Source organism: Paramisgurnus dabryanus, chromosome 23 (genome assembly GCF_030506205.2).
Source record: "Paramisgurnus dabryanus chromosome 23, PD_genome_1.1, whole genome shotgun sequence".
Lineage (NCBI taxonomy): Eukaryota > Metazoa > Chordata > Actinopteri > Cypriniformes > Cobitidae > Paramisgurnus > Paramisgurnus dabryanus.
The window spans coordinates 11,309,540-11,336,997 of record NC_133359.1 but is presented as its reverse complement, the minus strand read 5'-3'; the positions used below and the strand labels follow the sequence as shown (position 1 = coordinate 11,336,997).

The 27,458-nt window shown below is 37.6% G+C and overlaps 1 protein-coding gene across 3 annotated transcripts; it reads left to right on the top strand.

Annotated features, from left to right (window-relative positions):
* The first annotated feature begins 575 nt into the window (after positions 1 to 575).
* cald1b (caldesmon 1b) lies at positions 576 to 27,458 on the top strand. Of its 3 annotated transcripts, XM_065291903.1 has the most exons (16): positions 576 to 723; positions 8,885 to 8,995; positions 14,509 to 14,628; positions 14,897 to 15,311; positions 15,386 to 15,430; positions 15,531 to 16,742; positions 17,002 to 17,072; positions 17,151 to 17,409; positions 17,546 to 17,677; positions 17,836 to 17,879; positions 17,962 to 18,037; positions 18,112 to 18,252; positions 18,329 to 18,451; positions 23,386 to 23,454; positions 24,149 to 24,182; positions 25,300 to 27,458. In XM_065291903.1, exons 2-16 carry the CDS (start codon positions 8,916 to 8,918, stop codon positions 25,311 to 25,313), a joined length of 2,835 nt encoding a protein of 944 aa, XP_065147975.1. In that variant the 5' UTR covers positions 576 to 723; positions 8,885 to 8,915; the 3' UTR covers positions 25,314 to 27,458. The 3 variants fall into 3 exon arrangements, with proteins under 3 accessions (XP_065147975.1, XP_065147976.1, XP_065147977.1); XM_065291904.1 differs by lacking the exon at positions 15,531 to 16,742 and having other exon boundaries at positions 577 to 723; positions 25,300 to 27,453; XM_065291905.2 differs by lacking the exons at positions 15,386 to 15,430; positions 15,531 to 16,742 and having other exon boundaries at positions 577 to 723; positions 25,300 to 27,454.

Genomic DNA, 27,458 nt, shown 5'->3' with positions numbered 1-27,458 from the left:
TTTTGAAAAAAACACAGTGAGAACGCGACCTTCAATGAATGGTTGAAACCGTAGCACAACACACATACACGTGAAAGTGCGCATGTGCAGAAAGCGAACGTAGAGGCGAGCACGTGCGACGGTTATACGTCAACATATAATCAGAATGATTGACATCTGGGATGACCAATAACAGTGGTGATCCACCCGGAAAACGAAAATCTTCCGCTATACCTTTAAGTAATTTAAACTGTATTTTTTATTATTTATTGCAACTCCTTACTAGTCAAGAGTCAAGAAACTCTTGATTTAACTTAAAAATTACTACCTAAAAAATATTTCAGCATCTGAATTATCCAGTTTTATTAAAGTTAAAATATTATTTATTATTATTAAAAAAAACTTGACTCACTTAGGCAATACTGAATAACCAGCCAAAATAACATTTGTTTTAGTGTAGTAATTGACAATGCTTTGTCTCCAACGAAATTGGGACCAAAACCTCAGCAGCAAAATGTAATGGGACTGTTACATGAGACACAAGTGTTATGGCATTGATCTATTACTTCTGGATAGAGGAAAGCACAAAGAGCTTGTTTCCAAATGCTAAAGTGATGGAGCTCTGCGGAGGCGGAGTTTGAATGGCTGCACATTTTATAAAATGTGGAGTCAGGACTAATGTAATTTCTTTAGTGTGCCCTTTCAGCACTACGATCTTGAAGGAAAAACTGTGCTTCACCACAGGTAGGATTATAAGCATTATTAATCTTAACACAGGGACATGAATTGAGAAATAAAATAGCTTTCATTTAAAATTGCATTTGTCATATAACAATACAAATTTAACACGTACCAAGAATGCTGATGGCATGGAAATTAAAATGAATTAGTTGGCTTTCTTCTGAAGAACAAATGAATCTTGCAAAAATGTTGTTTTCCTTTGGCACTTGTTCAGAGAGACTACTAGTTGCTTGCATGAGCTCATCCAGTCTTTGGATCTTTATCTTGCACCTGCATCACATTATTTTGACTTTAAAAAGTTTAATCTTGCATGCCAAAACCTTGCAGCTGATGTAGTTATAAATTAACTTTAACAAAATGATGCTCAAACATACAGTAAAGAGATGAAAATTATTAGGGAATGTCTGAGTCATATAGTTGAGTACAGATCTGGATTCGGATAAATGGAGAAGCAGCACCGTATGTGTGTGTTGTGCAATTGTACAGAATCTGGAGGCAATCCTGTGAGCAGCGATAACAGGGCTTTGGCACAGGCTACCGGCAGGATGTTAGCAATACTGCCCTATGCTTCCGTAGTAGGATGGGATCAAGTTTGGGAATGTTGCTGGCCCTTAATGCCCAGACTTTGGGAAATCAGTGGGTCCCAGGGATCTGTCTAGGATCAGGTGGCAATTTTTTCCCTCAAAGGGATCATCTTGTGTTGGATGCTAGAACATGGTAATGCGAGGGACATGGTAATATCCAAACCGATGTTGTTTGGGTTGGCAAAAATACCACTTTGCCTTTTCATTGAAGCCAGTCTGCATTATAAAACCTGTCTGTCATCCACAAATCATTATTAAAGCTGTAATGCAAGACTATACCTTTACATTTTCTTTCAAAAGCAATTCCTATTTGCCCAGCACTGACAATAAATCATACTGATTGAATTGAATGGATGAAAACCTTACTGTGCATTTAATGTAATCTGTAGTTATCGCAGTTGCATGCGGTCGAACCTGGATTTTGATCTGTATATGATACACAGTTCATTGCTGCCAGATGTTTAAAACCAGGTAATCTGAAGACCCCTTCTTAAATCATGTTTTAAAATCATCCTTTTTTTGGATAGACTTGGAAATACTGGACCCACTTATTCAAAAATGATGGACAATTGGCACATTTTGAATTCCCAAGGTGTGAGGTCAGCATAATATGAAACCAAGCTTTAGGTCGATTCATCAAATATGCATGGAGAAGTTTGCAGATGTTGTGTGATTAATACCGAATTCCGGTTTGAGGTTTTCATCCTTGAATGGGTTCCATCGTAAAACTGTTTATCATACTGTACGTTACCCAGGCGTCTTGCCGGACTCGTGCCAAATCAGGTCTTCTCCTTACATGGTATTAGCAACTAGGCATCTCCTTCCCAGTACAAATGGATCTGTGTCCTCACCCGAGAGATATGGAATTTGTTTAACTCAAATTCAAGTCCTGCTTCCCTTTCACTTTCAAAACGATGCTTTCATAAGTAAGTTTTTCCGAGGAATGGTACCATAATTAATTTTTTGGGTTGTTATGCTTAAAGGGACATTCCACTTTAAAAAAAATATATACTCATTTTCCAGCTCCCCTAGAGTTAAACATTTGATTTTTACCGTTTTGGAATCCATTCAGCTGATCTCCGCGTCTGGTGGTACCACTTTTAGCATAGCTTAGCACAATCCATTGAATCTAATTAGACCATTAGCATTGCATTAAAAAAATAACCAAAGAATTCAGATATTTTTCCTATTTTAAACTTGACACTTCTGTAGTTCATTGTGTACTAATGCTAATTCCAGGCAACCTGTAACCCGTAAATCACAACTTCAAAACCACGACTCACGACTCTGAACTGGGAGTACATCGATCTAGTACGAGTTCACGGGTGGGAAGTCACGAGTTTGACTACGGTTCAGTGCACTTTCACGTGTAGAAGGTTGGAAAAACACGGGTTGCAGGCTGCCTGGAACGCGTACTCCCAGTTCTGAGTCGTAAGTCGTGGTTTTGAAGTCGTGATTCACGTGCTCAAAAACCTGCCTGACACGCAGCATAAGACCGACAATTTTCTGTCGGCCTTCGTACACGATGTAACTACAGAAGAGTCAAGTTTTAAATAGGAGAAATATCCAAGCCTCTTTTTAGGCGTGATGCTAATGGTCTAATAAGATTCAATGGACTATGCTAAGCTATGCTAAAAGTGCTAGCGCCAGACCCGCAGATTGGCTGAATGGATTCCAAAACGGTAAAAATCAAATGTTTAACTCTAGGGGAGCTGGAAAATTAGCATATTTTCAAAAAAAGTGCAGTGTCCCTTTAATTACAAAATGTATTGCTTAACAAAACTATAAAAACAGGTAGATGCACGGTCTATAAAATGTTAAAACAACCAAGCTTAGGGTAAATTACAGCCAACAGGTTGAAAACTCGATCACCTGTATATTGTCCTACAGTGCTTTGAAATGTAAAAACCCTTTAAATCTTTTTTTATGAATGTGGCATGCCGGGGAAGTATTTTTATGGATGTACTGTTTTTAAGTAAGCACAGATATTATTATAATCAAAAGCATTCTTATTTGACTCATGCATCGTGATGGGCTCTGCAGGAACGCATTTAGATGTTTGCAAATGTTTCCTCTGTGCATGCTGGGAATTGTTTAAGTAAGGGCACTGAAACATTCATTGTCATTTATCAGACACTTTTATCCAAGGTGATTTATGAGTATGTAAAGTTTTGTCTGATAGCTACAATGCAGGAATATTTGGATAAACCAAAAAGGCAATAATTGAGACTGGAATCCGGATGTGCATGGCATGGTCTGTTATCTGATGACTGAAGTTTTTATTAAGAGGTTATGAATGAGCTGTTATCAGATGCAGATGTTGGTATTTGGTTGTGACAGGTTATCATACATACATGTTTAAGTTTATCTCATGATATCTCACACAGCTCTGAATGATCTAAATCACTGCGTAACAAGTAAATTACGAATGTAGATGCACCTGTTTGAAATTTTCTTGCTATCATAAAACTGAACATAACTAAGATCTGTACCTGCATTCTGTAATTATAGAGCTGTAGCATATGATATCTATTACATTTATGTCTATTTCTAATGGCTAGAGGTTGTGGCACCTGGCACAGAGCTATAGTCCAAGATATATGAAGGGGTTCGTCGTGACCGGAGGGTTTTTGTTACACAAGGGTCACAGGTGCAGTTCTTCTTAATTCAGCAGGAAATGGATATCATTATTTAGGGAGAGACTATGACAATATGATTTGGTATCAGATGGGGTCAGTTTGTGGTCCAATCCCTCAGGGGTGCATTTAGTCATTTCAGATTTCTAAAATCTTCAGTGTGTACAGCTGGTGTACAAAATGAGAGGCATTGATGATATATATACATTTTTTTTTTTACATAAAATCATGCTAAATAATGTTAAGAACATGCACTGTGAAAATATAACCTTGATATCTTTAATATTAATACCAAAGATTGAAATCAATGACAATGAGAGAAATCATATGCTCCTAATCCAACCTTAACCTCCTAAGACCCTGGTTTTGGTTTGTCTTTAGATTTCTACCAGCTATTTTGAGGTAAGAAAGAACCAATAAATATAATAACCAAATTGTTTTCTAGGAACATGAAGCAGTGTATTTGTCCATGTTTGTGTACAGGTTCCAGTTACACAGAATTAAGTATTATGGTGCACTGCAAACATCAAAAAATTTAATGTCCACATATGTGGACAAATATTACAAAAACGGAAAAAAATTCACATTTAGAAATAACTAATAAAATTATATTTGAAAATAATTTTTTTAATGATTGCGCTTACATGCAAGGTGGAAAAAATATTTAATATTTCTCATTCTTTGGCGCAATTGGCGGTTACACCATTTGACATTTTTCAGGACCATTCAGTCTTAACTTTCATAAAAATGGTGCAAATGTAATTTTTTATTGCATAAAATTAACATAAATACACTGTGCATTGAAATAAACCTGATGCGTGCTTTTAAAACAAGTTTTTTAAAGAGATTTTTGAATATCTCATCTTGCCAAATCGTTTTTGTCACTGACCCTTATACCATTTCAAAAACTAAATCTAATATATCAGTTTAAAATTTCTCCATTCAGGTTGAATTCTCTGATGGTGTAAGTTGAATATAAAACACTGTAAATGTTATGGGCTGGAAATACTATAAACTGTGTCGAACTGAAACCAATGTTAGCATCTTTAACCATGTTTGGTTATGCAAGACCCCATGAGCGAGAAACAATTCCCTTCTGTTAAACGTCATGGCACAGAGGCCTACATGTATTTATCTGGTCTTATGTTAACGACTCTAGCCATTGATTTGATGTATCTGGTTGGGGTTCCCTCCCTGTGATATTTAACATGTAGAGATTGGTGTGACAGGTCCGACTTCCCCAGAAGGAAGTTTGCAAGCGTATGATTTGATTCACCGCCAGCGTACAGCTGCTTCCACTGCAAGGCATGTTGATCTTAATGTGATTTGAAGCTTTAGTGTAATTGCTTATTATAGATTAAAAATATGGTTTGAGGAAGAACATAAAATATCAAAGTTGTTTTAAATTAAATCTTTTCTGGCTTGTTCTCATAGATTTCGACATGAGCAGAGGAAGATGTTTTTGATGGTTTGTTTTTCAGTATGTTTTGTTTGTTTTTCATTTATGTATAAATTTGGACAATTTGAACAATATGAAGATGAGTAATGATGACAACATTTTCGTTTTTGCGTGAACTATACCTTTAAAGGGGACATAACATCTAACTTTTTCCATGTTTAAGTGCCATAATTGGGTCCCTAGTGTTTCTATCAACCTAGAAAATGTGGAAAAAGATCCACCCAGTAACTTAGTTTTGGTAAATCATTCTCTGCAAGCATGTAAAAAATATCTCATTGAAATGTGGCTCCCCTTGTGATGTCAGAAGGGGATAAAACTGCACCTTAATCTGCACTATCCAACCACAGCACTGCCATTTAATTCAGAGATCAGCTCATTTGCATTTTAAAGGACACACCCAAAAAACGGCACATTTTTGCTCACACCTAGAAAAGTGGCAATTTTACATAGTCTTCTAAATTCATCCCTGTTTGGATCCTAAGGAATGAATGGGGCTAGGCTAAATGCTAACACATTCATGACGCGCTGTACAAAGATTAAGTGCACACATTGATAAAAGATAGGTATGTATCAATTGGTGTACATTGAGGTAAGAACATACTAAAATATTGAAAAACGGTGATGTTTTCCTTTAAGCTACTTTATCAATACATTAATGTCTCATATATTACCAGTTTTAAGAGAAACATCGTTAAAAAGCAAAAAAAAATTTTTTCTCGGGGATTGTAGGCTTTTAAAGGTGACATAGAATGATTGAACGGGGTATTTATCCTTGTTCTGTGATGGGACATGTAGACAAAAAAGTTTTTGTTTGGGTCTGTAATGCCTTAGAAGCTTCCTAAAAACCTCTCTCAGATAGCTCTATTAGGGTGGGAGATTTTAAACAAGTGGTTTTACACCTATTTGGCTCCCCCTACTGGCTTAACTTGCAATCTCATTACTGATTGGCTGACTTTGCTGCCACTCAAAAAATGTAGCCAATTATTTTAAAGTGGAGGGGCAGTGAGATGCCTGTGATGTCATAAGCATCAGTTTTTCAGATTGGGCCGTTTTCTGGCTGACATTTCTAAAAGAGGAATTTCTATGAGACTGAGATGTTTAGCATGTCTAGCACTTTTTGCATGTTCGTGAATGCGGCGGTTATTCAACAAAGACAAGGTAAACATGGTTTTTCATTCTCTGTCCCCTTTAAAAAAAATTTAACCTAACATGCAGGCCTAAAATGAATGTTTTGCAAACTTTGGATATTTGAGGTCATTTATGAACTATGGTTTTCTTGTACAATAAATCCTTTCCCACGCAAAGGTATCTACAAGTGCCCGAGTGAATAAATCAAATGCAAAACTTTATCAGTACTGTACGACTTTGCCTCAGCTTTTGTTCATATTGGCTTGGGTACAAATCCCACAATGATGTGTGTACACTGGCTCCATATACTTGTTCTGTCCTCGCATAATGAAACTTTACTGCAACCTCGCAAGACGGCTTGTTATGTAATGTTAAAATGGTTTCACTCAGTCTTACCTGACTGTTCTTGGGTGGCGGTTACAGCTCTTGAATCCAGACGTCCTCGCGCACGGATTTCAGGCACGGTAGATTAATCTTGTTAACAGATTTGAGCATCATCTGTCAGTCTTTACTGTAAAATTCCTGCGAGATTCATTTCATAGACTTATTTCATCTGCTGTAGAGAAATCTGGCACATTCAAACAAACTCTGCTATTTCTCTCAAGATTTAAGGGTGAAAAATGAGAAGCGTGCAGAGGGCAACATGCCTGGAACCTGGAATCAGTCGCAGATGTCTGAATTAAAATATGTTCTTGCTTTCTGTCATGTGGAAATGATTTGTGAACTTCCCTATACCTTGTGGTAGGAAGACTGTATAGTGATAGGCGATCTGGGGAATGTATAACATGCCCACTGTACCCAAAAGCACTCTGTCTTTTCTTTCAAGAATTGAGAGGGACAGAAATATGAAACTTGATCGAAGAGAATGCCTTTGAATTTCACATCTTACCTTATACTGGATTTATAGCGCAGACTATTCTGGAATGTTCAGTCGCTCCTGAAACGTCATTGAATAAGAAATGTACAGGAGATAATGACGGATGATAGCAGTGTCTGATGCCCACACATAAACAAACCCTCATGAGGACGTCAACTTTGTCCTGTTGACCTTCAATGTGAAAGTTTCTATACTCACATTCACATTCCAGGTTGTTTTTCAATTAATTATGAATTTGGTCCAAAATCTTTTCTTTAGAGTAGATGATGGAAAAATGATAGCATTATGAAGTGAAGTGTAGAGTTTGTAACTTCCCACACCTTAGTTAACTTCAAATTCAAGGACCTTTCAAGGACTTCTAATATCCTTAAATTCAAGGACTAAATATGGGTACACTTTTCAAGTGAGAGGAAGGTTACATCGTGTTACCTTTAAGGATACATTGTTACAGTTCCCTTTTGAGGGAACTTGCGCTGAGTCACTGCAGTGATACTTTGGGGACGCCTCCAGGGGTAAGTGCGTCTGAATGTGTATATCAAATTCAACCAATGGTGAGGCTTAACAGCAAAGACAGGGTGACGCAGGAGCCAGGAAGTATATCGCTATCTGAAATATTGCCAAAGACAGCGTTACAGGGACGCAGGAAGTATGGCAAGGGAGACGCAGCGCCTCATTCCCTTCTTAGGGAACAACAGTTACATACGTAACCCGAGACGTTTTCATGTGTCAAACACAACTATGCAAAAAAGAATTTTGGTATGAATCAACATTTGCATACAGAAGATATAAGCATTTAAACACGTTTAGCACGTGTGCTTAAAAAGTCTAGAATTTGTATGATATTATCCTACACTACACAGGGAATAATATGAATTTTCTTTCCAGAAAATTTCTTGCATAAAATAGATTCAAGCACTTTCAATGACCTGTATCTATGTATGTATATTTTCAAAAACATCCCAGGGCCTTGAATATTTTCCCCCAGATTTCAAGGACCCGTGGAACCCTGTTGTAAACAATAAAAATATTATATTTATTTTACGGTTGTCAAAAGATTAATTGCATACAAAATAAAAGTTTGTTTTTGCATAATATATGTGTGTGCACTGTGTCTAATTATTTTGTATATATAAATACGCACATACATGTATACATTTAAGAAAAAAATTATTTATGTATATATTTTTTAATTTATATATAGTATATATCACAATCTAAAAAAAAATCAAACCTGCATACACATATTCGTATAGAGAGCCTATACACTCTAAAAACAAACGGTGCTATATAGCACCAAAAGTGGTTCTTTGCTCGTAATCATAGAAGAACCGTTTTTAGTGCCATATAGCACAATTCAACACGATTCAAATCAACAGTTTTGGTGCTATATAGCACCGTTTGTTTTTTTTGAGTGTATACATAAACATAAACAAAATATAAAATCTTTACAAATCTAACTCTGTGTGTCTGTCTGTTCCAGCCTAAATCCACAGAGCTTCCTGTGAACCATCATGGACGAGGACTTTGATTTCGAACGTCGCAGGGAGTTGCGTAGACAAAAGCGCGAAGAGATGCAGCGGGAAGCTGAGATGTATGTTTCACATTCATGAAATATACTGTTTAAAATAATATATCTGGTTATATAGTACATATCTTGATTCTTGTAGGTGATGTCATACAATGTGATCTCGGTCATCCTGATGTTGTTTAATACTATTTTAAGCAACAGGAGATCTGTTTGTAATGTTCTGGCCAAGCAGAAGAGTATGCGCTTGCATGGTCCAAACAACCTCGCCTCTATTCTCCACTTTATTCCTTATAAAGGTTGATGCGCAAGTTAACCTCATGCTATGCTTAAAGTGGATTGTTGCAGTTGACAGGTCGATAGAGTAACTCCAGATCTTTTTTTTAACCCTTTTAAAACCAAAATCGAAGTTTTACTCCACACAAAGACTATTGCGTTGTATCATTATTGTATTCAAAACTAATACAATACCCCTGGGTTGATCTTTTGGACATACATGTCAATGTTTCTGTTGAATCATTGAGTCAGATTTCTGGATTAAGAACTATACAACAGCGAACTTTAATTTTGTATGGTTTTTACTTTAATTTTAAAATGGTCCCCCTGAATTTTATTAACATCATATCCTGATAGTCATAAAAGTGCATGTATTAGTGTGAATCATGTGCACCGTGTTTGGCATGCCAGGTTTGTTTATATTGTTTATAGTTCAGGATGACTTGGACCCGCTCATAGACTGAGAACTGCAGTTTCTCCAAGCTTCTATAACATCTATCCAGAACACCATATAAGGAGAGTTCAGTACTCTATGTGTGTGATTGGAGATAATAAATCCTTACTCATAAGTTATAATACTCAATCCAGAAAATGAATGACAGCATATACTGTACGACCATTTAGTATTACTTACAGTGGCGGCTCTTGACTGCTCATCCGAGGGGCGCAAATTCAAAATATGTGTTCGGAGTGCCGTGTGTTGCTTACGTTTTCAAAATATGTGTTTGTTGCATTATGTGAACCATGTGCATCACGTGTTTTGTCAAAATAAGTGCCTGATGCACACGCGTCAAAACCGTTTATGATAAAAGAGACGCTCACGTTCACAAAATACACGCAAGACACTCCCTAAACAGTAAACTCTGATTATGCATGAGATTATACGAGTATCTAGCAAACCCGAGTGTCTCTTTTATCATAAACCCTTTAAACGCGTCTGCAGCAGGCACTTATTTCGACAAAACACGTGATGCACATAGGATCTCTCAACGCGCAGAACACATATTTTGTAATAAGAAACCAAACATGACGGGCTACATACATGTTGTGACAAACTTCACATCGAGTGCCCCCGAAAAAGAAGTCACCGCCCACCACTGATTACTTATTATATATTTAAGTAGTTAGTGGAGTGCTACTGGTTAATCTGCGACTGCATTTGTTTATAGCATCTGTACTGATATCAATTCAGTTTTCCTCTATCACTTTCCAAGGTTTTTTTCTCTTTCTTTTTATAAGGTTATATTTAAAGGTGCATTGTGTAACTTTTAGAAGGATCTCTTGACAGAAATGCTATACAATATACATAACTATATTATCAGTGTTGTAAAAACCCCATAATGAATTGTATTGTTTCTATTAGGTTAGAATAAAACGTTTTTTTGTTTACATACACAGCTGGTCCCCTAACATTAAGTTCCCATTACTTGCCACCATGTTTCTACAGTAGTCCTAAGCAGACAAACTGCTGTATAGAGAGCGTTTTGTCACTACGTTGTCTCAGACGATGACATGTTTGTCCTGTGGCGGCTACTGTAGCTTCACTATGCTTTTGAAAGGGAGGGTTGACCCTCCTCTCACGTCTAGATGCTGCTAAAATTTACACAGTGGACCTTTAAACAATATGAGCTAAAAAAATATTGTTTGTTAAAAATCACTTTCATATCCGGTTGACGGTCAGATCTATTATGTCTTATGCTACGTACACACCAAACGCGGGTCATCGCGTTACTCGTTCTAGATTTCTTGCAGGATTTAACTTCATGTCCCGCAAATTCTCCCTTGAGTTGAATATTTTCAACTTGGGCGAAGACGCGTTTGTGGCAAATAGTGCATGTTTTCGCTGCAAACGCGCCACCTATATTGCGTCATTTGCATCGCCCCACGCGAGGACGCGTCTGATTGCGTCTTTGCATTGACATTGTATGTAATCTACTCGCGCAAATCATTGTACTCGCATCTGTAAAAACAACTTACTTTTCATCTTTAAAAATGATGAATTTTGACACTTCTGTCAATCTCATTGACCCACAAAGACATCCTTTGTGTGCATGCATTTCTCTTCTTTTTCTATTTCAGCCTGGCCCCGGCCTGTTTGGTGCATATGTGGTGGAATAACCAAGAGGGAAACTTTTATTGAGATTAATGAGTCTCCGGAAAGGCATTTCAACCACATCCATGGCTTTGTAGTGCAGAAAACAAACTTTATTGGAATCAGATCTGGAAAATAAATAAATATTCGCTACGAAGATTATCGATGAAAAAGATATCCCTTTGCAGCCTGTAGTCATTTCCAGTTCAAACAGCAATTGAAAAGCCACATATTTATGTTAAAGGGAGAGATCGTGGCATTGCCTATAAATCACTTGATTAAACCGCTCGCCAGATATATCAACAATTTTACTAAACACATTTGCATTTCTGAACGCTAACATTATAATTTTGTCCATATTTCAATTATTAACCACAATATTACAAAAGATATTATGTGAGAAGAAACACACAATGATGTGGGAAATTGGTTTCGCTGGATTAGTTAAACTGTTTTGTATTCATTAAAAACGGAGAGCAGCAGTTAACCAATCAGAATCGAGTATTTCAGAACGCTTTGTAATATGTGTAACCCTGTAGCTGTTTTATTTTTTGTGTCAGACTATTTTGTAAAGAGCATTCTGTGAAAATATAACCGTGATATCTTTAATATTTACTGAGGAAAGTCATGTCGAAGATTGGATTCAAACTTTAAAGCTTGGATTTTACAGACAGGGTGACAAATAATCATAGATGCATTAAACAGTGCAACTCAATTGACTTACACGTATCTCACTAATCTTTTTGTCATCTGTGGATGATCGGGGGACGAGTAACCTCGCTTGGCCTGTCTCGCTCTCTCTACTGCAGACTTTGGATTGTTTGGCTGCTGTTTTAGTTAAAGGTTAAATATCCAGCCATAATATTTCAGCTTCTGTCAAGAGTGATAGCATTCTGCCTAATTTTTTACTACACTGGAGTACTAAAGTATATTGCATTCATTCAAGTAATACCTCTTAGAAAAGACATTTTCTTCAGATACTCCATCTGACTGTCGTTTCGGATGACCTTTTCATTTCGGAACTCTGGGATCGTTTGGGATTTCCGCCGTTGTCCTAGGAAAGAGAAACAGAATTGTGGTGCCTGTTATGGGTCTCTGTCTACCATCTCCAACATCTGTGAATCATTGGGAAGGGAAGTGAAGAAGAGACGGGAAAAAATAAAACCCATCCTTCATCAATTGGCTCATTGCTTTATAAAAAGCAACATGCCATGGCAAACTAAAGCCAGGCCAGATTTAATCGAGGAGAAATATGAGCATTACCGCGCAAATGTCTGAGACAAGAACATGGAAGAAACACAGGAGATGTTGCAGGATTTGGCATCTGTTTGAGTTTACAGTCTAACTAATTTACCATGACGGAAGGATGCTAACAAAACCTTAACCTCAGTCTTCCTTAGTATCCTAACATGTGTCAAAGATTTCTCGGTTTCTGGTCAGACTGGTGTTTTGAACAAGCTGATGAATCAAATAAATAAATTATTCAATAAATAAACATAAGGCACTGTTTAGATGGATCTTAGGGATAGTTTAACAACTTGAGGTTTGATATCTGATAAAATGACTGTACCATGGTACTGTACCAAAATCTGTGTATATCACATGATTTGAGCAATCAATGTTAAATTTGGCATTAAATACACTACCGGTCAAAAGTTTTGGAACACTTACATGTTATGTATTTATATATTTTTTCCACTTTACAAAATAATAATAAACTCGTCCAAACTATGGCAGGATGTAGGAGGAGTCAGTGGCGGCCGGTGACTTCTTTTTCGAGGGCGCTCGATGCGAAGTTTGTCACAACATGTATGTAGCCGTCATGTGTGTGGTTCGTAATTTCAAAATATGTGTTCTGTGCGTCGAGTGAACCTGTGTGCATCACGTATTTTGTCCTAAAATAAGTGCCTGCTGCAGACGCGTTTAAAGGGTTTATGATAAAAGAGAAGCTCGTGTTTGCCAGATACTCGCATAATCTCGTGCGTAATCAGAGTTTACTGTTAAGGGAGTGTCTTGCGTGTATTTTGTGAACGTGAGCGTCTCTTTTTTTATCATAAACGGTTTTGACGTGTATTTTGACAAAACACATGATGCACATGGTTCACATGACGCAACAAACACATATTTTGAAAACACGAGCAACACACACGACACTCCGAACACTTATTTTGAATTTGCGCCCCTTGGATGAGCAGTCACGAGCCGCCACTGGAAGGAGTTTTACAAATGTTTTGGTTTCTTACAAACGTTATTAACGTGGCTATAAGTCTGGATGCTTGAACATGTTTCATGAACATTTTGAGTATGCAGTGTCATAAGTACATCTCTGACGTTTATAACAAACCAAACAGTTTAAAAATCGGTAGAAAATTGAGCAAGTTATTTAAACAGTACATGCACCACTGAAACACAATGTTACGAGTGAGCATGCTGACTGTGACAAGATGGCTGCCAGGTGCGGACGGCGACCTTCATTGGCCAGCAGCGCAGACGAGACATCTAGCCTTTATTATGTATATCCACGGTCATGCCAGCACGACGTCATTGCCATAGAAACAGTGCAGATAATCTGGAAAACGGCAGAACACTTCAGGAGGCACAGATCGGATCTGAACAGTTGGGGAACACAATGTGGACAGTGAGTCTGTCAAATCGGATATGCACCAAAATCGGATATGGACTGACAGTGTGAACAAGGTCTATGACTTTTTCCCAGGATATGATAAAGGTCCTTAGGGACCGTGTCAAAAGTTCCAACACCACTCAGCCAAGTTTCTGATTATATTTAGATCCCTAGAAATAAAACCTTAGAGGAATATCACACTTCTCCTCAACAAAACACATGTATTCAAGTATTGAAGAAGAAAATGTATTTGCAAGCACTGCTAAGAAATGTGACACCGTCTGTAAAAACTCAGTAGTTTACTGTTTTCCCCCATAAAAGCATCATATGCAATGTAAAAAACATTGTGTGAAAGTATAACCTTGATGTCTTTAATATTGACTAAGTAAGGTCATGCTCCTAATCTCATTATTAGATTATGAGACTTTATCTCGGATTTAACAGACAGCGTCGTGAATGATTTGGTAATAAAGTGAGAATGTAGCATGGTATAGCTTCAAAATGTCTTTCTCTGTGTCATAATATGCATGTTTTCTAGCATACATTTGATTCCTTAAGATTCATGAAGTTTCCACACGTTCTGTACAGAATAAATGCTCAGGATGATGATGAGGAGGCGGCCCGTGAACGGCGCAGACGAGCCCGACAGGAACGCCTGCGCAACAAGGACAATGACGAGTCGAATATCGCAGCAGCAGATACAAACAGGTAGATTCAACAACAACAACAAAAACAACAACATTGTAATGGTTTAAAATCTGCTTCTTATACCAATCTTAATCTTTTTCTGGTTTTCCTAAATCAAAATTTATTCTAAAAGCCAAAAATTGTTTAAATTTACATTAGATTAATGCATTTTGCAGACCCTTTTATCCAAAGTGGCTTACAGTGCACCCTTGACCTCTTGCACAGTTGAGCCTCAGGAACACCTAACACAATGAAACTCAAAATGAACACCTGTTGATTTTCTGTTTAGTACAGAGACATCAACATTGATCACCGGTTCTGCACCGTCTGAGGACGACGAGCAGGCTCTTCTGGATAGGATTGCCAGGAGAGAGGAACGAAGACAGAAAAGGATGCAGGAAGCTTTGGAGAGACAGAAGGAGTTTGATCCCACAATTGAGGATGAAAATGTCACCACCACTGAAGAAAAGCCAGGAACGGAAGAAGATGCATCCCGTAATGAGGTCCCTTCAACAAAAACCAACTTGTGGAAGGAAAGCAAAGACAAGGAGAATACAGAAGAAAGCAACGTTAAGGTTGAGGAGCTGGCCACTGCGAAGGACGAGCCGGCACCATGCACATTTGGTGAAGATGCCAAAGATACTTCTGAGAAGACAGACAAAGCAGAAGAGGAAAGACCACAGACATCCGATTTAAGAGAACAGGTATTGTCCTAGTCAAAATATTTTGATGAACTATATTAAGCTTAAGAATGTTTTGACACATCATTATTTTTCAGGAATTCACAAAGGAGAAAGCCAAAGAACAAGCTGTACCAAGTGAGGTATGACGTTTATAACATGTGTCTGAAGTTATAACCATAAAATTGGTTGTCAGATTTATTTGTTTGAAATGATTTGAAATAATTTTTCATTATGTTGTAGGAAGAATCTGTCAGTGTATATATAGAGTCTAAAGAAAATACAGATTTAGATTTAGTGAAGACAGAGGTTGAAGATGAAGGTTTAGTGTCAAAGAAAGACAGGGAGGAAGATCCTACAAAAGATAACAGAATTGTAGGCCAAATCATAGAAGTGGAAGTCACCACAGCTTCACCTAAGACAGAGGAAAAGATGATTTTGGAGGAAGAGGAACCTGAAGATAAACTTGTGGAAGTCATGGTTAGATTTCAAGATGAATCTCCAGAGATGGTCGATGAGAAACCTACAAAAGAACAAGAGAAATCCCATGTACCTGTTGAAGAAACGTCAAACAAATTTACAGAGGATGCTGAGGTCAAGGTCCAGGTCCAAACGAAAGATGAGGAGAAACCACAGGTAAAAAATGAAGTTGAGTTTAAAGTCCAAATCCCAAAGACAGAAGATGAGAAACCAGAAGTGAAGAGGGAGTTTGAGGTGAAGTTTCAAATCCCGAACAAAGATGATGAGAAACCAGATGTGAAGAGGGAGTTTGAGGTGAAGTTTCAAATCCCGAACAAAGATGATGAGAAACCAGATGTGAAGAGGGAGGTTGAGGCGAAGTTTCAAAACCTGAAGAAAGAAGATGAGAACCCAGCAGTGAAGAGGGAGGTTGAGGCGAAGTTTCAAAACCTGAAGAAAGAAGATGAGAAACCAGAAGTGAAGAGGGAGGTTGAGGTGAAGTTTCAAATCCCGAACAAAGAAGATGAGAAACCAGAAGTGAAGAGGGAGGTTGAGGCGAAGTTTCAAAACCCAAAGAAAGAAGAGGAGAAATCAAAAGTGAAGAAAGAGGTTGAGGCGAAGTTTCATAACCCAAAGAAGGATGAGGAGAAATCAAAAGTGAAGAAAGAGGTTGAGGCGAAGTTTCAAAACCCAAAGAAGGAAGAGGAGAAATCAAAAGTGAAGAAAGAGGTTGAGGCGAAGTTTCAAAATCCAAAGAAGGAAGAGGAGAAATCAAAAGTGAAGAAAGAGGTTGAAGGGAAGTTTCAAATCCCAAAGAAAGAAGAGGAGAAACCACAATTGAAGAAGGAAGTTGAGCAGAAACCATCAACGCTGAAGAAGGTTGCGGAGAAACCGGCTGGTCCAAAGAAAGAGGTTGAAGACAAGCCAAAATGGAAGAAAGAAGTTGTAGAAACAAAGTCCAGATCTGAAGACAAATCCAAACCAAAGACCCAAGAGGTATTCACCTCTTAACCTGAGGTCATGTGTGGAAATCACGAATGTATGCACAGCCCACGCATTTTATGTTAAGGTCATCCAGCACTGCTAGCCGGTTTTCACCTGGATATAGACACACTTCTTTGCTTTATGTTTTGTTCATGTTTTGAGGGGTTTGCATGCGGTGTGGTTGGTTCTTCACGAGTGTTGGTCTGACATAATCACAGCACAACCTGATAATAAAATCAAAAACTGATTTATATTATCTCTATTCGAGCAGAAAGTGTCGACAAAGCCACCGGATGCGGACGAAAGTGCAGCAAAAGCCAAGAAGCCTGAGAAGATATTAAGGTGAGATTTATTCTTCATTTCAATTTACATTACTAAATATAAGTCATGATTAATAAAGATCATTTCTTTTTCATGTAGCCCGAGTGGCTTGCGCTCACCTGACTCTGAGAAGCAGGATCCAATTGCCAAGCTGGAGGCGGAACGGATGCTGCAGGAGCTGAAGCGCAGGAGGAACGAGACGGACAACGAGACGATGGAGAAGGTGAAACAGAAGCAGCAAACGGCTGAAGCTGAGCTGGAGGAGCTGAGGAAGAAGAGAGAGGAGAGGAAGAAGATCCTGGAGGAGGAAGAGAAGCAGAAGAAACAACAGCTGGCCGAAAAGAAAGCCAAGGAAGAGGTAAAGAGTTCACAAACTACAACTGAATGTATGTACTTGCCTGCTTACTAAAAGTTTTAATTCCTGTTTCTGGGAATCAAGCCCAATTGAAACTTTGTCTTGTTTCTTGTGTCCCTACTGCCACTAAAATGGTCAGGAAGAGAGAAGGAAAATGAAAGAAGAGATTGAGCGGAGACGAGCAGAAGCTGCAGAGAAGAAAAAGCAAAAGGAGGAGTCAGAAGAAGGAAGCAAAGTGCCGTTTATCGCTCCTAGAGGAGCATCCGCAAAGGTCAGTGGATCTCTAACATGATGTTGTCGTGTAGCTTTTGGACATCCCATCTTTGAAGTATTTAGATTCTCTTCTTATATTATATCATTTTATAACCTTATATTATATTTGTTTTAATATGCATGTTTATAAGTGATCACACTATTGTTTTTGAACAGATTGGAGAAAAAGCTGAATTTTTGAACAAGTCTGCTCTTAAAAGGTCAGATGTCATTTTTACCATATTTGTTTTTTTTTCAGTGTACAGCTGTACAAACTGACATTCTCTCTTATATTCCCATTAGTCCATTAAAGATCTCACACACTCCATTAGTTTGCAAGATTGGAAATAGATTGGAGCAGTACAATTCTGCTCTTCAGGTAAGAAATGACCATCTAATCTGCCTAGATCTGCTACTCCCACGACACGTGACTCATAATCTCCTCTGTACCAGAATAAAGATGTGCCCAAGTCCCCCAGATCTCCTGTGGACGTACCTGTGGCTGAAGGGGTGCGTAACATGAAGAGTATGTGGGAGAAGGGGAATGTTGTTAGTCCTACTGCAGGTCCCACAAGCCCACCGGCAGTCACCAAGGTACAGGTATTGTCCAGTTTACTAAAAGAACTATAATGAGCTGAGAAAAAAGTATTAATTATTCTTATCCAATCAGGAAACAGCTGGTGTGAACACAGGTGTGGCCGGACGTGTTAACAGCTGGAAGACCAAAACTCCTGAACAGAAACCTGCTGAACCAAAGCCAACCATTGAACCAGAAAAACCAGCAGTCAAAACGGTAAGTTTTGGGTTTGGTTATCATGCATGCTTTGTTCACTGTCTATCTATCTGTCTGCCTGCCTCTCTATCTATCTGTCTGTCTATCTACCTGTCTGTCTGTCTGTCTGTATTTATATCTGTATGTCACTCTATCTATCTATCTATCTATCTATCCATCCATCCATCCATCCATCCATCCATCCATCCGTCTATCCACATGTGTGTGTGTGTGTGTGTGTGTGTGTGTGTGTGTGTGTGTGTGTGTCTGTCTATCTATCTGTCTGTAACTCTATCTACTATATTCATCCATCCATCCATCGCTCTGTCTGTCTGTCTATATATCTCTGTCTGTCACTCTATTCATCCATCCATCCATCCATCCATCCCTCTGTGTGTCTGTCTGTCTATATATCTCTGTCCATCCATCCATCCATCTATCTGTGTGTCTGTCTGTTGTTCTGTCTGTCTATATATCTCTGTCTATCCATCTATCTATCTATCTATCTATCTATCTATCTATCTATCTATCTATCTGTGTGTCTGTCTGTTGTTTTGTCTGTCTATATATCTCTGTCTGTCACTCTATTTATCCATCCATCTATCTACCTACCTATCGGTCACTCTGTCTATATATCTCTGTCTGTCACTCTATTTATTTATCCATCCATTCATCCATCCATGTGTCTGTCTGTCTATATATCTCTGTCTGCCCGTCCATCCATCTGTCTGTCTGTCGTTCTGTCTGTATATATATCACTGTCTATCCATCCATCTATCTATCTGTATGTCTGTCTGTCGTTCTGTCTGTCCTATCTATTTACCTGTCTGTGTGTCTGTGTCTCTGTCTATATATCTATGTCTGTCACTATCCATCTATCTATCTATCTATCTATCTATCTATCTATCTATCTATCTATCTATCTATCTATCTATCTATCTATCTATCTATCTATCTATCTATCTATCTATCTATCTATCTATCTATCTATCTGTGTGTCTGTCTGTTGTTTTGTCTGTCTATATATCTCTGTCTGTCACTCTATTTATCCATCCATCTATCTACCTACCTATCGGTCACTCTGTCTATATATCTCTGTCTGTCACTCTATTTATTTATCCATCCATTCATCCATCCATGTGTCTGACTGTCTATATATCTCTGTCTGCCCGTCCATCCATCTGTCTGTCTGTCGTTCTGTCTGTATATATATCACTGTCTATCCATCCATCTATCTATCTGTATGTCTGTCTGTCGTTCTGTCTGTCCTATCTATTTACCTGTCTGTGTGTCTGTGTCTCTGTCTATATATCTATGTCTGTCACTATCTATCTATCTATCTATCTATCTATCTATCTATCTATCTATCTATCTATCTATCTATCTATCTATCTATCTATCTATCTATCTGTGTGTCTGTCTGTTGTTTTGTCTGTCTATATATCTCTGTCTGTCACTCTATTTATCCATCCATCTATCTACCTACCTATCGGTCACTCTGTCTATATATCTCTGTCTGTCACTCTATTTATTTATCCATCCATTCATCCATCCATGTGTCTGTCTGTCTATATATCTCTGTCTGCCCGTCCATCCATCTGTCTGTCTGTCGTTCTGTCTGTATATATATCACTGTCTATCCATCCATCTATCTATCTGTATGTCTGTATGTCGTTCTGTCTGTCCTATCTATTTACCTGTCTGTGTGTCTGTGTCTCTGTCTATATATCTATGTCTGTCACTATCCATCCATCCATCCATCCATCCATCCATCTATCCGTCTACCTGTCTGTCAGTGTCTCTCTGTCTATATATCTATATCTGTCTCTATCCATCTATCTACCTGTCTGTGTGTCTGTCTATATGTCTCTGTCTGTTACTTTCCATTCATCCATCGATCCATCCATACATCTATCTGTCTACCTGTCTGTATGTCTGTTTCTCTGTCTATATGTCTGTCACTCTCTATCTATCCATCTATCTACCTGTCTGTGTGTCTGTCTATATGTCTCTGTCTGTCACTTTCCATCCATCCATCTATCTGTCTATCTATCTATCTATCTGTCTGTGTGTCTGTCTCTCTGTCTATATCTCTGTCTGTCACTATCTATCTATCCATCCATCCATCCATCTACCTGTCTGTCACTATCTATCGATCTATCCATCCATCCATCTACCTACCTGTCTGTCACTATCTATCTATCCATCTATCTACCTGTCTGTGTGTGTCTATATGTCTCTGGCTATCTATCTATCCATCTATTTACCTGTCTGTGTGTCTGTGTCTCTGTCTATATATCTATGTCTGTCACTATCCATCCATCCATCCATCCATCCATCCATCCATCCATCCATCTATCCGTCTACCTGTCTGTCAGTGTCTCTCTGTCTATATATCTATATCTGTCTCTATCCATCTATCTACCTGTCTGTGTGTCTGTCTATATGTCTCTGTCTGTTACTTTCCATTCATCCATCGATCCATCCATACATCTATCTGTCTACCTGTCTGTATGTCTGTTTCTCTGTCTATATGTCTGTCACTCTCTATCTATCCATCTATCTACCTGTCTGTGTGTCTGTCTATATGTCTCTGTCTGTCACTTTCCATCCATCCATCTATCTGTCTATCTATCTATCTATCTGTCTGTGTGTCTGTCTCTCTGTCTATATCTCTGTCTGTCACTATCTATCTATCCATCCATCCATCCATCTACCTGTCTGTCACTATCTATCGATCTATCCATCCATCCATCTACCTACCTGTCTGTCACTTTCCATCCATCCATCCATCTATCTGTCTATATGTCTGTCACTATCTATCTATCCATCTATCTACCTGTCCGTGTGTCTGTCTATATGTCTCTGTCTGTCACTTTCCATCCATCCATCCATACATCCATCTATCCATCTGTCTGTGTGTCTGTCTCTCTGTCTATATCTCTGTCTGTCACTATCTATTTATCCATCCATCCATCTTTATACCTGTCTGTCACTATCTATCTATCCATCCATCCATCCATCCATCTACCTGTCTGTCACTATCTATCTATCCATCTATCTACCTGTCTGTGTGTCTGTCTATATGTCTCTGGCTATCTATCTATCCATCCATCCGTCCGTCTGTCTATATATCTCTGTGTGTCTGTCTGGCTATATATCTCTGTCTGTCACTCTATTTATCCATCCATCCATCCATCCACCTACCTACCTATCTGTCTGTCTCTCTGCCTATATATCTCTGTCCATCACTCCATCCATCCATCTATCTACCTACCTGTCTGTGTGTCTGTCTATATATCTCTGTCAGCCACTCTGTCTGTCTGTCTCTCTTTGAATCTCTGTCTGTCACGCTGTCTGTCTGTCTGTCTGTCTATCTATCTATCTATCTATCTATCTATCTATCTATCTATCTATCTATCTATCTTTCAGCTGCAAAATAACAAATAAGGGTTTTGTAGAAAGCTATTTGAATTCTTGCCTCTCTTTCTTTCTCTCTTTCACTCACTCCTAGCTCTGTTTATTTTCAGCTTCTCTTACCAGCCTTTAAGATCATAACTCTTACTATCCCAGGTGAAAAAGTAGTACACTTCCATAGTGTACTTAAAGTGCTTTATTTTCGCACACTAATTTTGTACTTAATATACTAAAAATTCATCTTTAGTACTTCTTAAGATGTTCTTAAAATCATCTAAGTGTACTTCACTGTGCTATTTTGAGACACCATGAATATGAACTAAAATGCATTTTTAACATACTATCTCTGTATTAAAAAATGTATTTACTTAACACTTGAATTAAACTTGAACTCAACTTTCATACAAAGATGGGTTTAAGTTTACTAAAAGTGGTATCTAAATACATTTTTTAAATACATTTTTAGCACATTTTAGTTCATATTTATGGTGTCTCAAAATAGCACAGTGAAGTACACTTAGATGATTTTAAGAACACCTTAAGAAGTACTAAAGATGAATTTTTAGTATATTAAGTACAAAATTAGTGTGCGAAATAAAGCACTTTAAGTACACTATGGAAGTGTACTACTTTTTCACCTGGGATAACACACACACACACACAGAGCTCAGTAACTGTATATGAAGCAGACATTGATCACAATAAACATCAGATGACTCTCTCTCTCTCTCTCTCTCTCTCTCTCTCTCTCTCTCTCTCTCTCTCTCTCTCTCTCTCTCTCTCTCTCTCTCTCTCTCTCTCTCTCTCTCTCTCTCTCTCTCTTTCTGGAGACTTTTACTGCATTCATAGATGTGGTCTACAGTACCTTGTGAAACACATACTGAAATACAAAACTGATTGTGTCTACAAGGGGATTTCTTTTAAAAGTTGTTTATGGGAGTGAATAATCATTTGGATTTACAGTTTAATTTTTATTTAAACTTGAATCAGTTTGAACATCTTTATAAGCTCAGATGGGCTCAGTTTATTTTATTTATCCTAATGCTCTGTAAAATCTGAGAATGCTAAACACTCTAGGGACAGTTAAGGGTGGTTTCATACAGGTTGTTGTCCTAGTAAATGCACATTGGGGGCCCTCCAGTGATTCTGTAGTGAATTACATCGGGCTATCTGAGTTTTAGCATAACTCATTTTTTGTACTACTTCTGACTGCTAAATAAAAGTACTTTTAAAAAGTCCAACCATGGATTTTTGGGAATGGTAAAACTATGCTTTTATCAGTAAGGGGCCTGTCATCTTTTCATTAATGATTTCATTTCATATGTTTCTGTCTCATACCTCCAGTTGTGGCTTTTTCCTCTTTTCCTTTCTTGTCCTGTCACCACTGCTGTCTATTATCTCTCCACTGCTTCTGTTCAATCTCTCTGCAGTAAAGGTGAACTCTTAACAAACGACAATTAAACATACAAATCCTCTGACAGCCCATTACTCTATATGCGATTCTAATAGTGGATGATTTATATTTGTGTCTTTGGTAGGATCAAAAGCCAGCCGAAGTAACAAAAACACGTGGCCTATGGGAACCAAAGGGTTCCACTCCTCTCAAGGTAATCCAGACTGAATATTATACACTGTACAATCCAACACAGATATTTATAATTACCAGTACTTACTATGACAGACTCAGAAGAAGAACATACACAAACTCTTGAGGTATAACAGTACCAAAGCACTGATATGTTTTAATTTCACATAGTTTATATATTTTTTAAATAATTAGCTTGGTGATCAACTGCTCTTAGTTTGGCGCAAAGTGTAAGCTGACTTTTATTTTGAAGGTTATGAACTTGCTTAGTGGTTCATTCATTGTTGTGGCACTGTTTTGATGTATAATGCTGTGGTTCTCAAATTTTTCGGCGTGCGGCCCCCTTGTGTTGGGTGCATTCTTTTGTGGCCCCCCAAAAGAAAATTTTGAAAACTTTGTAAAACTTTAAATAAAAAAAACATATTAAATTATAATGAACTCATTAGAAGCTCTTTTCTTTGCGGTGCCTTTTTTCTTTGTATTTTGAATAAAATAAAATAAAATAAATACCTTTTATTAAGTTTATTTACTTTTATTGAAAATAAATCAAATAAAACTTTTATTGAAGTTTTATGTGCTTTTATTAAAAATAAATAAAATAAAACATGTATTGAAATTTTATATACTTTTATCGAAAATAAATAAATATAAATTAAAATAAATTCTGCACATTTTTAATTCACATTATATGATCTCAGCTGTTGTTTTGTTTGCAGGGGTTTCAAGCCAAGAGTAAATTTGTCACTAATGGTGAGTAACCTTTTTTTTATTTAATCAATTTAGCCTAAAGTTACTATTTAAGATCACTTGAAATTAAATGAAGCAAAGTCTTATAATCTGGGACATGTGTTAATATGCCTCTATGGTTTCATGTAATATGTTTATTCCTATTAATTTAAGCAGGTCTTGCTCCCCTTATGATTTATCCACAAGTATTTTAAAAAGTTTCAAATGCATAAAGACCTACTTGTGTTTCTCTTAAATTATACATTATTCTCTTATATAGTTGTATATAAAGTTTCCCATAGTGGTCGTGTTTAGTGCACTGAGTAAAACAAATTCATGGCTCCCTAAACAGTGTGCAGAAGTAGGAGGTGTTTTAAATCGGCGTACTCTTTCCTGTATGTCCTCTCAAGTCATAACCCTAACTGGTCATCATTGTTGTAAATCTCTCCTTTAAATATCACATTACTCTATATTTAAAGACACGACCTTGTTCTCCTGCATTGGTGCTCTGCTAGCCGTCGGCGTGTCGGTATAATTTCGACCTGTTTGTTTCACCCTTCACCACATGCGTGAAATCGTACAGTAGTTGCCCGTGACGCATCGCATTCCCTGGTGCAGCTGTTCTGTTGTCTCACAGCAGGCCGCATATCACTGGATTAACATGGTATCACGAAATAAAGCAGTTTAATATTCAGAGTTATGGGATATACGATATGTCACATTAACGGACTTAACACCTGAATGTAGCACAAACTGTTGAGGGATCCAGTATAAGTGATTTATTACTATTAATTTAGTAAGGCGCCATTTAGAACCATAAACTATCAACAGCCATCGTCTGTCACCAGTCAAATTTGTCCTTGACAGTTACATGACAACGTAGCAGGTATTTCTCACACTTGCGACACAACTCGAAACCTCTGACCATGCCATGTGAGTTTATCTGGGTCACGGCACCAGCGCTAGCCGGGAGCAGGTGGGACAGGCGAAACGATTTGCTTTTGTGTATTTGAGGATGTGTTGAAAAAGCACATTGAGTTATACGATGACGTAACCTATAAACAGCAGCTACAGTGTAGAAAAAATGTGACTACTTATCACTTTAAATCATTAACATGATTATCTTTGCATTTTTCCTCAGGAACAAGAAAATAAAGACACCTTGACAGACCCTGGATCAGCCAAAGTTGAAGACACAAATGTGCACTACAGTGATTCTCAACTGGTTTTGCTTCAGGCATCAGATATAACATTGGGCATCAAGTTGTGACCAAAAGTGTTAAATATTACACTGACATATAATTACTACACTGTATAAAAAAGATTTATTGGTTTAACTTAAAAAAGTAAGTTACCTGGTTGTTTAACATTTTTCATTCAACCAAGAATATTAGTTGACTCAAAAAAGTCAAGTAATATTTTTAAGTTGAATTAAATCAAATTTTAAGGCAGCCAACCAGGTAACAACTAAGTTGTTAAGTTGACGTTTAAGTTGAACCAAGGTTTTTTAACAGTGTATGAATTAGCTCAGCAAATTAGCTTAGCTCAATTATTGAAAAGAATTTTCTCCATGTATAAACAAATAAGCAATTATGGAAGAAACACAGTGCCAAATACAATATTAGTGATAACAGAAATTAATGCATTTAGCATTGTATTAGCACAGACCTTCAGCCCACCCGTTGAGAATCACTGAATTACACTTTATAAATGTATTTAACAGGTGAACTGAATTGAAATAAATGACTGACATAAGGTTTAAAATCATTATCTTACTCTTTGTTTGATGTCCATTTGATATTTATCTTCTTTGTGTTTAATATTAATTTCATTTGGACATTTGAATCATGTAAAAAAAACCTTTACATTTATTGCATCTACTTGTGTAGGAAAGCTTTGGTTTCTTTTGAGCACACTTTTTAGAAAAAAAGGTACTACCCCAACTTTCACTGGGTTTAAAGGGGTCATATTATGAGATTTTTTTTAAAGATGTAAAATTAATCTTTGGTGTCCCCAGAGTGCGTATGTGAAGTTTTAGCTCAAAATACCCCACAGATAATTTATTATAACATATTAAAATTGACACTTTGTAGGCCTGAGCAAAAGTGTGCCGTTTTGCCTGAGTCCTTTAAAATGCAAATGAGCTGATGAAATGCAAACACTGATCACAATGTTGGTGGTTTGTTAAAATTAAAACTCAATTGTGCTGTCAATTATTTTTTTCTCTTTCTTTCTCTCTGCACTACATGGCAGTGCCGTGGTTGAATAGTGCAGATTAAAGGCACACCGCGGAACTTTTTGGCCACTAGGGGGCGTTAGACATGTATTTTTCACGCTTAGCGCCCCTAGAGGCCACAAGCGCCGCAGCACTGTCGCAAAGGAAAAGAACTGGCCAACATTAAAACTAAAGTAAAAACTAAACCTTTAAAAACTAAACGCTAAACAATCAACATTTTGAGGCATCAGGGAAAAACGCAGTATGTTACAACTTTCTGATGTCATTTATAAAGAAGATTGCATTTATGTATGAATCAAAATCGTGAGTTTATATAAAAAATTGCCTTAAAGGAGAATCGAACCCGGGTCACCCATGTCATATGTCCGTGACATTAACACGGTGCCACAGAGTCACAAAATAGAAGTTGCTCTCTACACTCCTGAAGTAGCCTCCAGCAAAATTCACGTAAAAAAAATTGTGTGGAGGAAGTGACGTATGCTGTAAAGCAGTCAAATTTTTGTAGTTTTTTTGTGCGTTGGTTACTACTCGAAACCCTAAGTTTTAAAGTACGAGTAAAAGCAATACAGACCCCATCAGGCTATGCTAGACATGTCATTCAACCTATATAAAGTTGATGTACTATCACAAGGGTCTTGAAAATGTACTATGAAGGTTGAAAAATTACATGGTGTTGCTTTAAGGGGGCGGTATTATTGTAATTCGCCTTGCTACCTACCTCACCAAACAGAGAAATCAGAACAACCTAATTTTTCACATGCTTGCAGAAAATGGCTTACCCAAACGAAGTTACTGGGATGACCTTTTTCACATTTTCTAGGTTGATAGAAGCACTGGGGACCCAATTATGGCACTTAAACATTGAAAAAGTCTGATTTTCACGCTATGACACCTTTAAACCCTTTAAAAAGGTCCTTTGTATCATTTAGGTACAGATATATATACCTGTATACACTCTAAAAACAAACGGTGCTATATAGCACCAAAAGTGGTTCTTTGCTCGTAATCATAGAAGAACCGTTTTTAGTGCCATATAGCACCGGTAAAGCACCTGTGTAGAACCA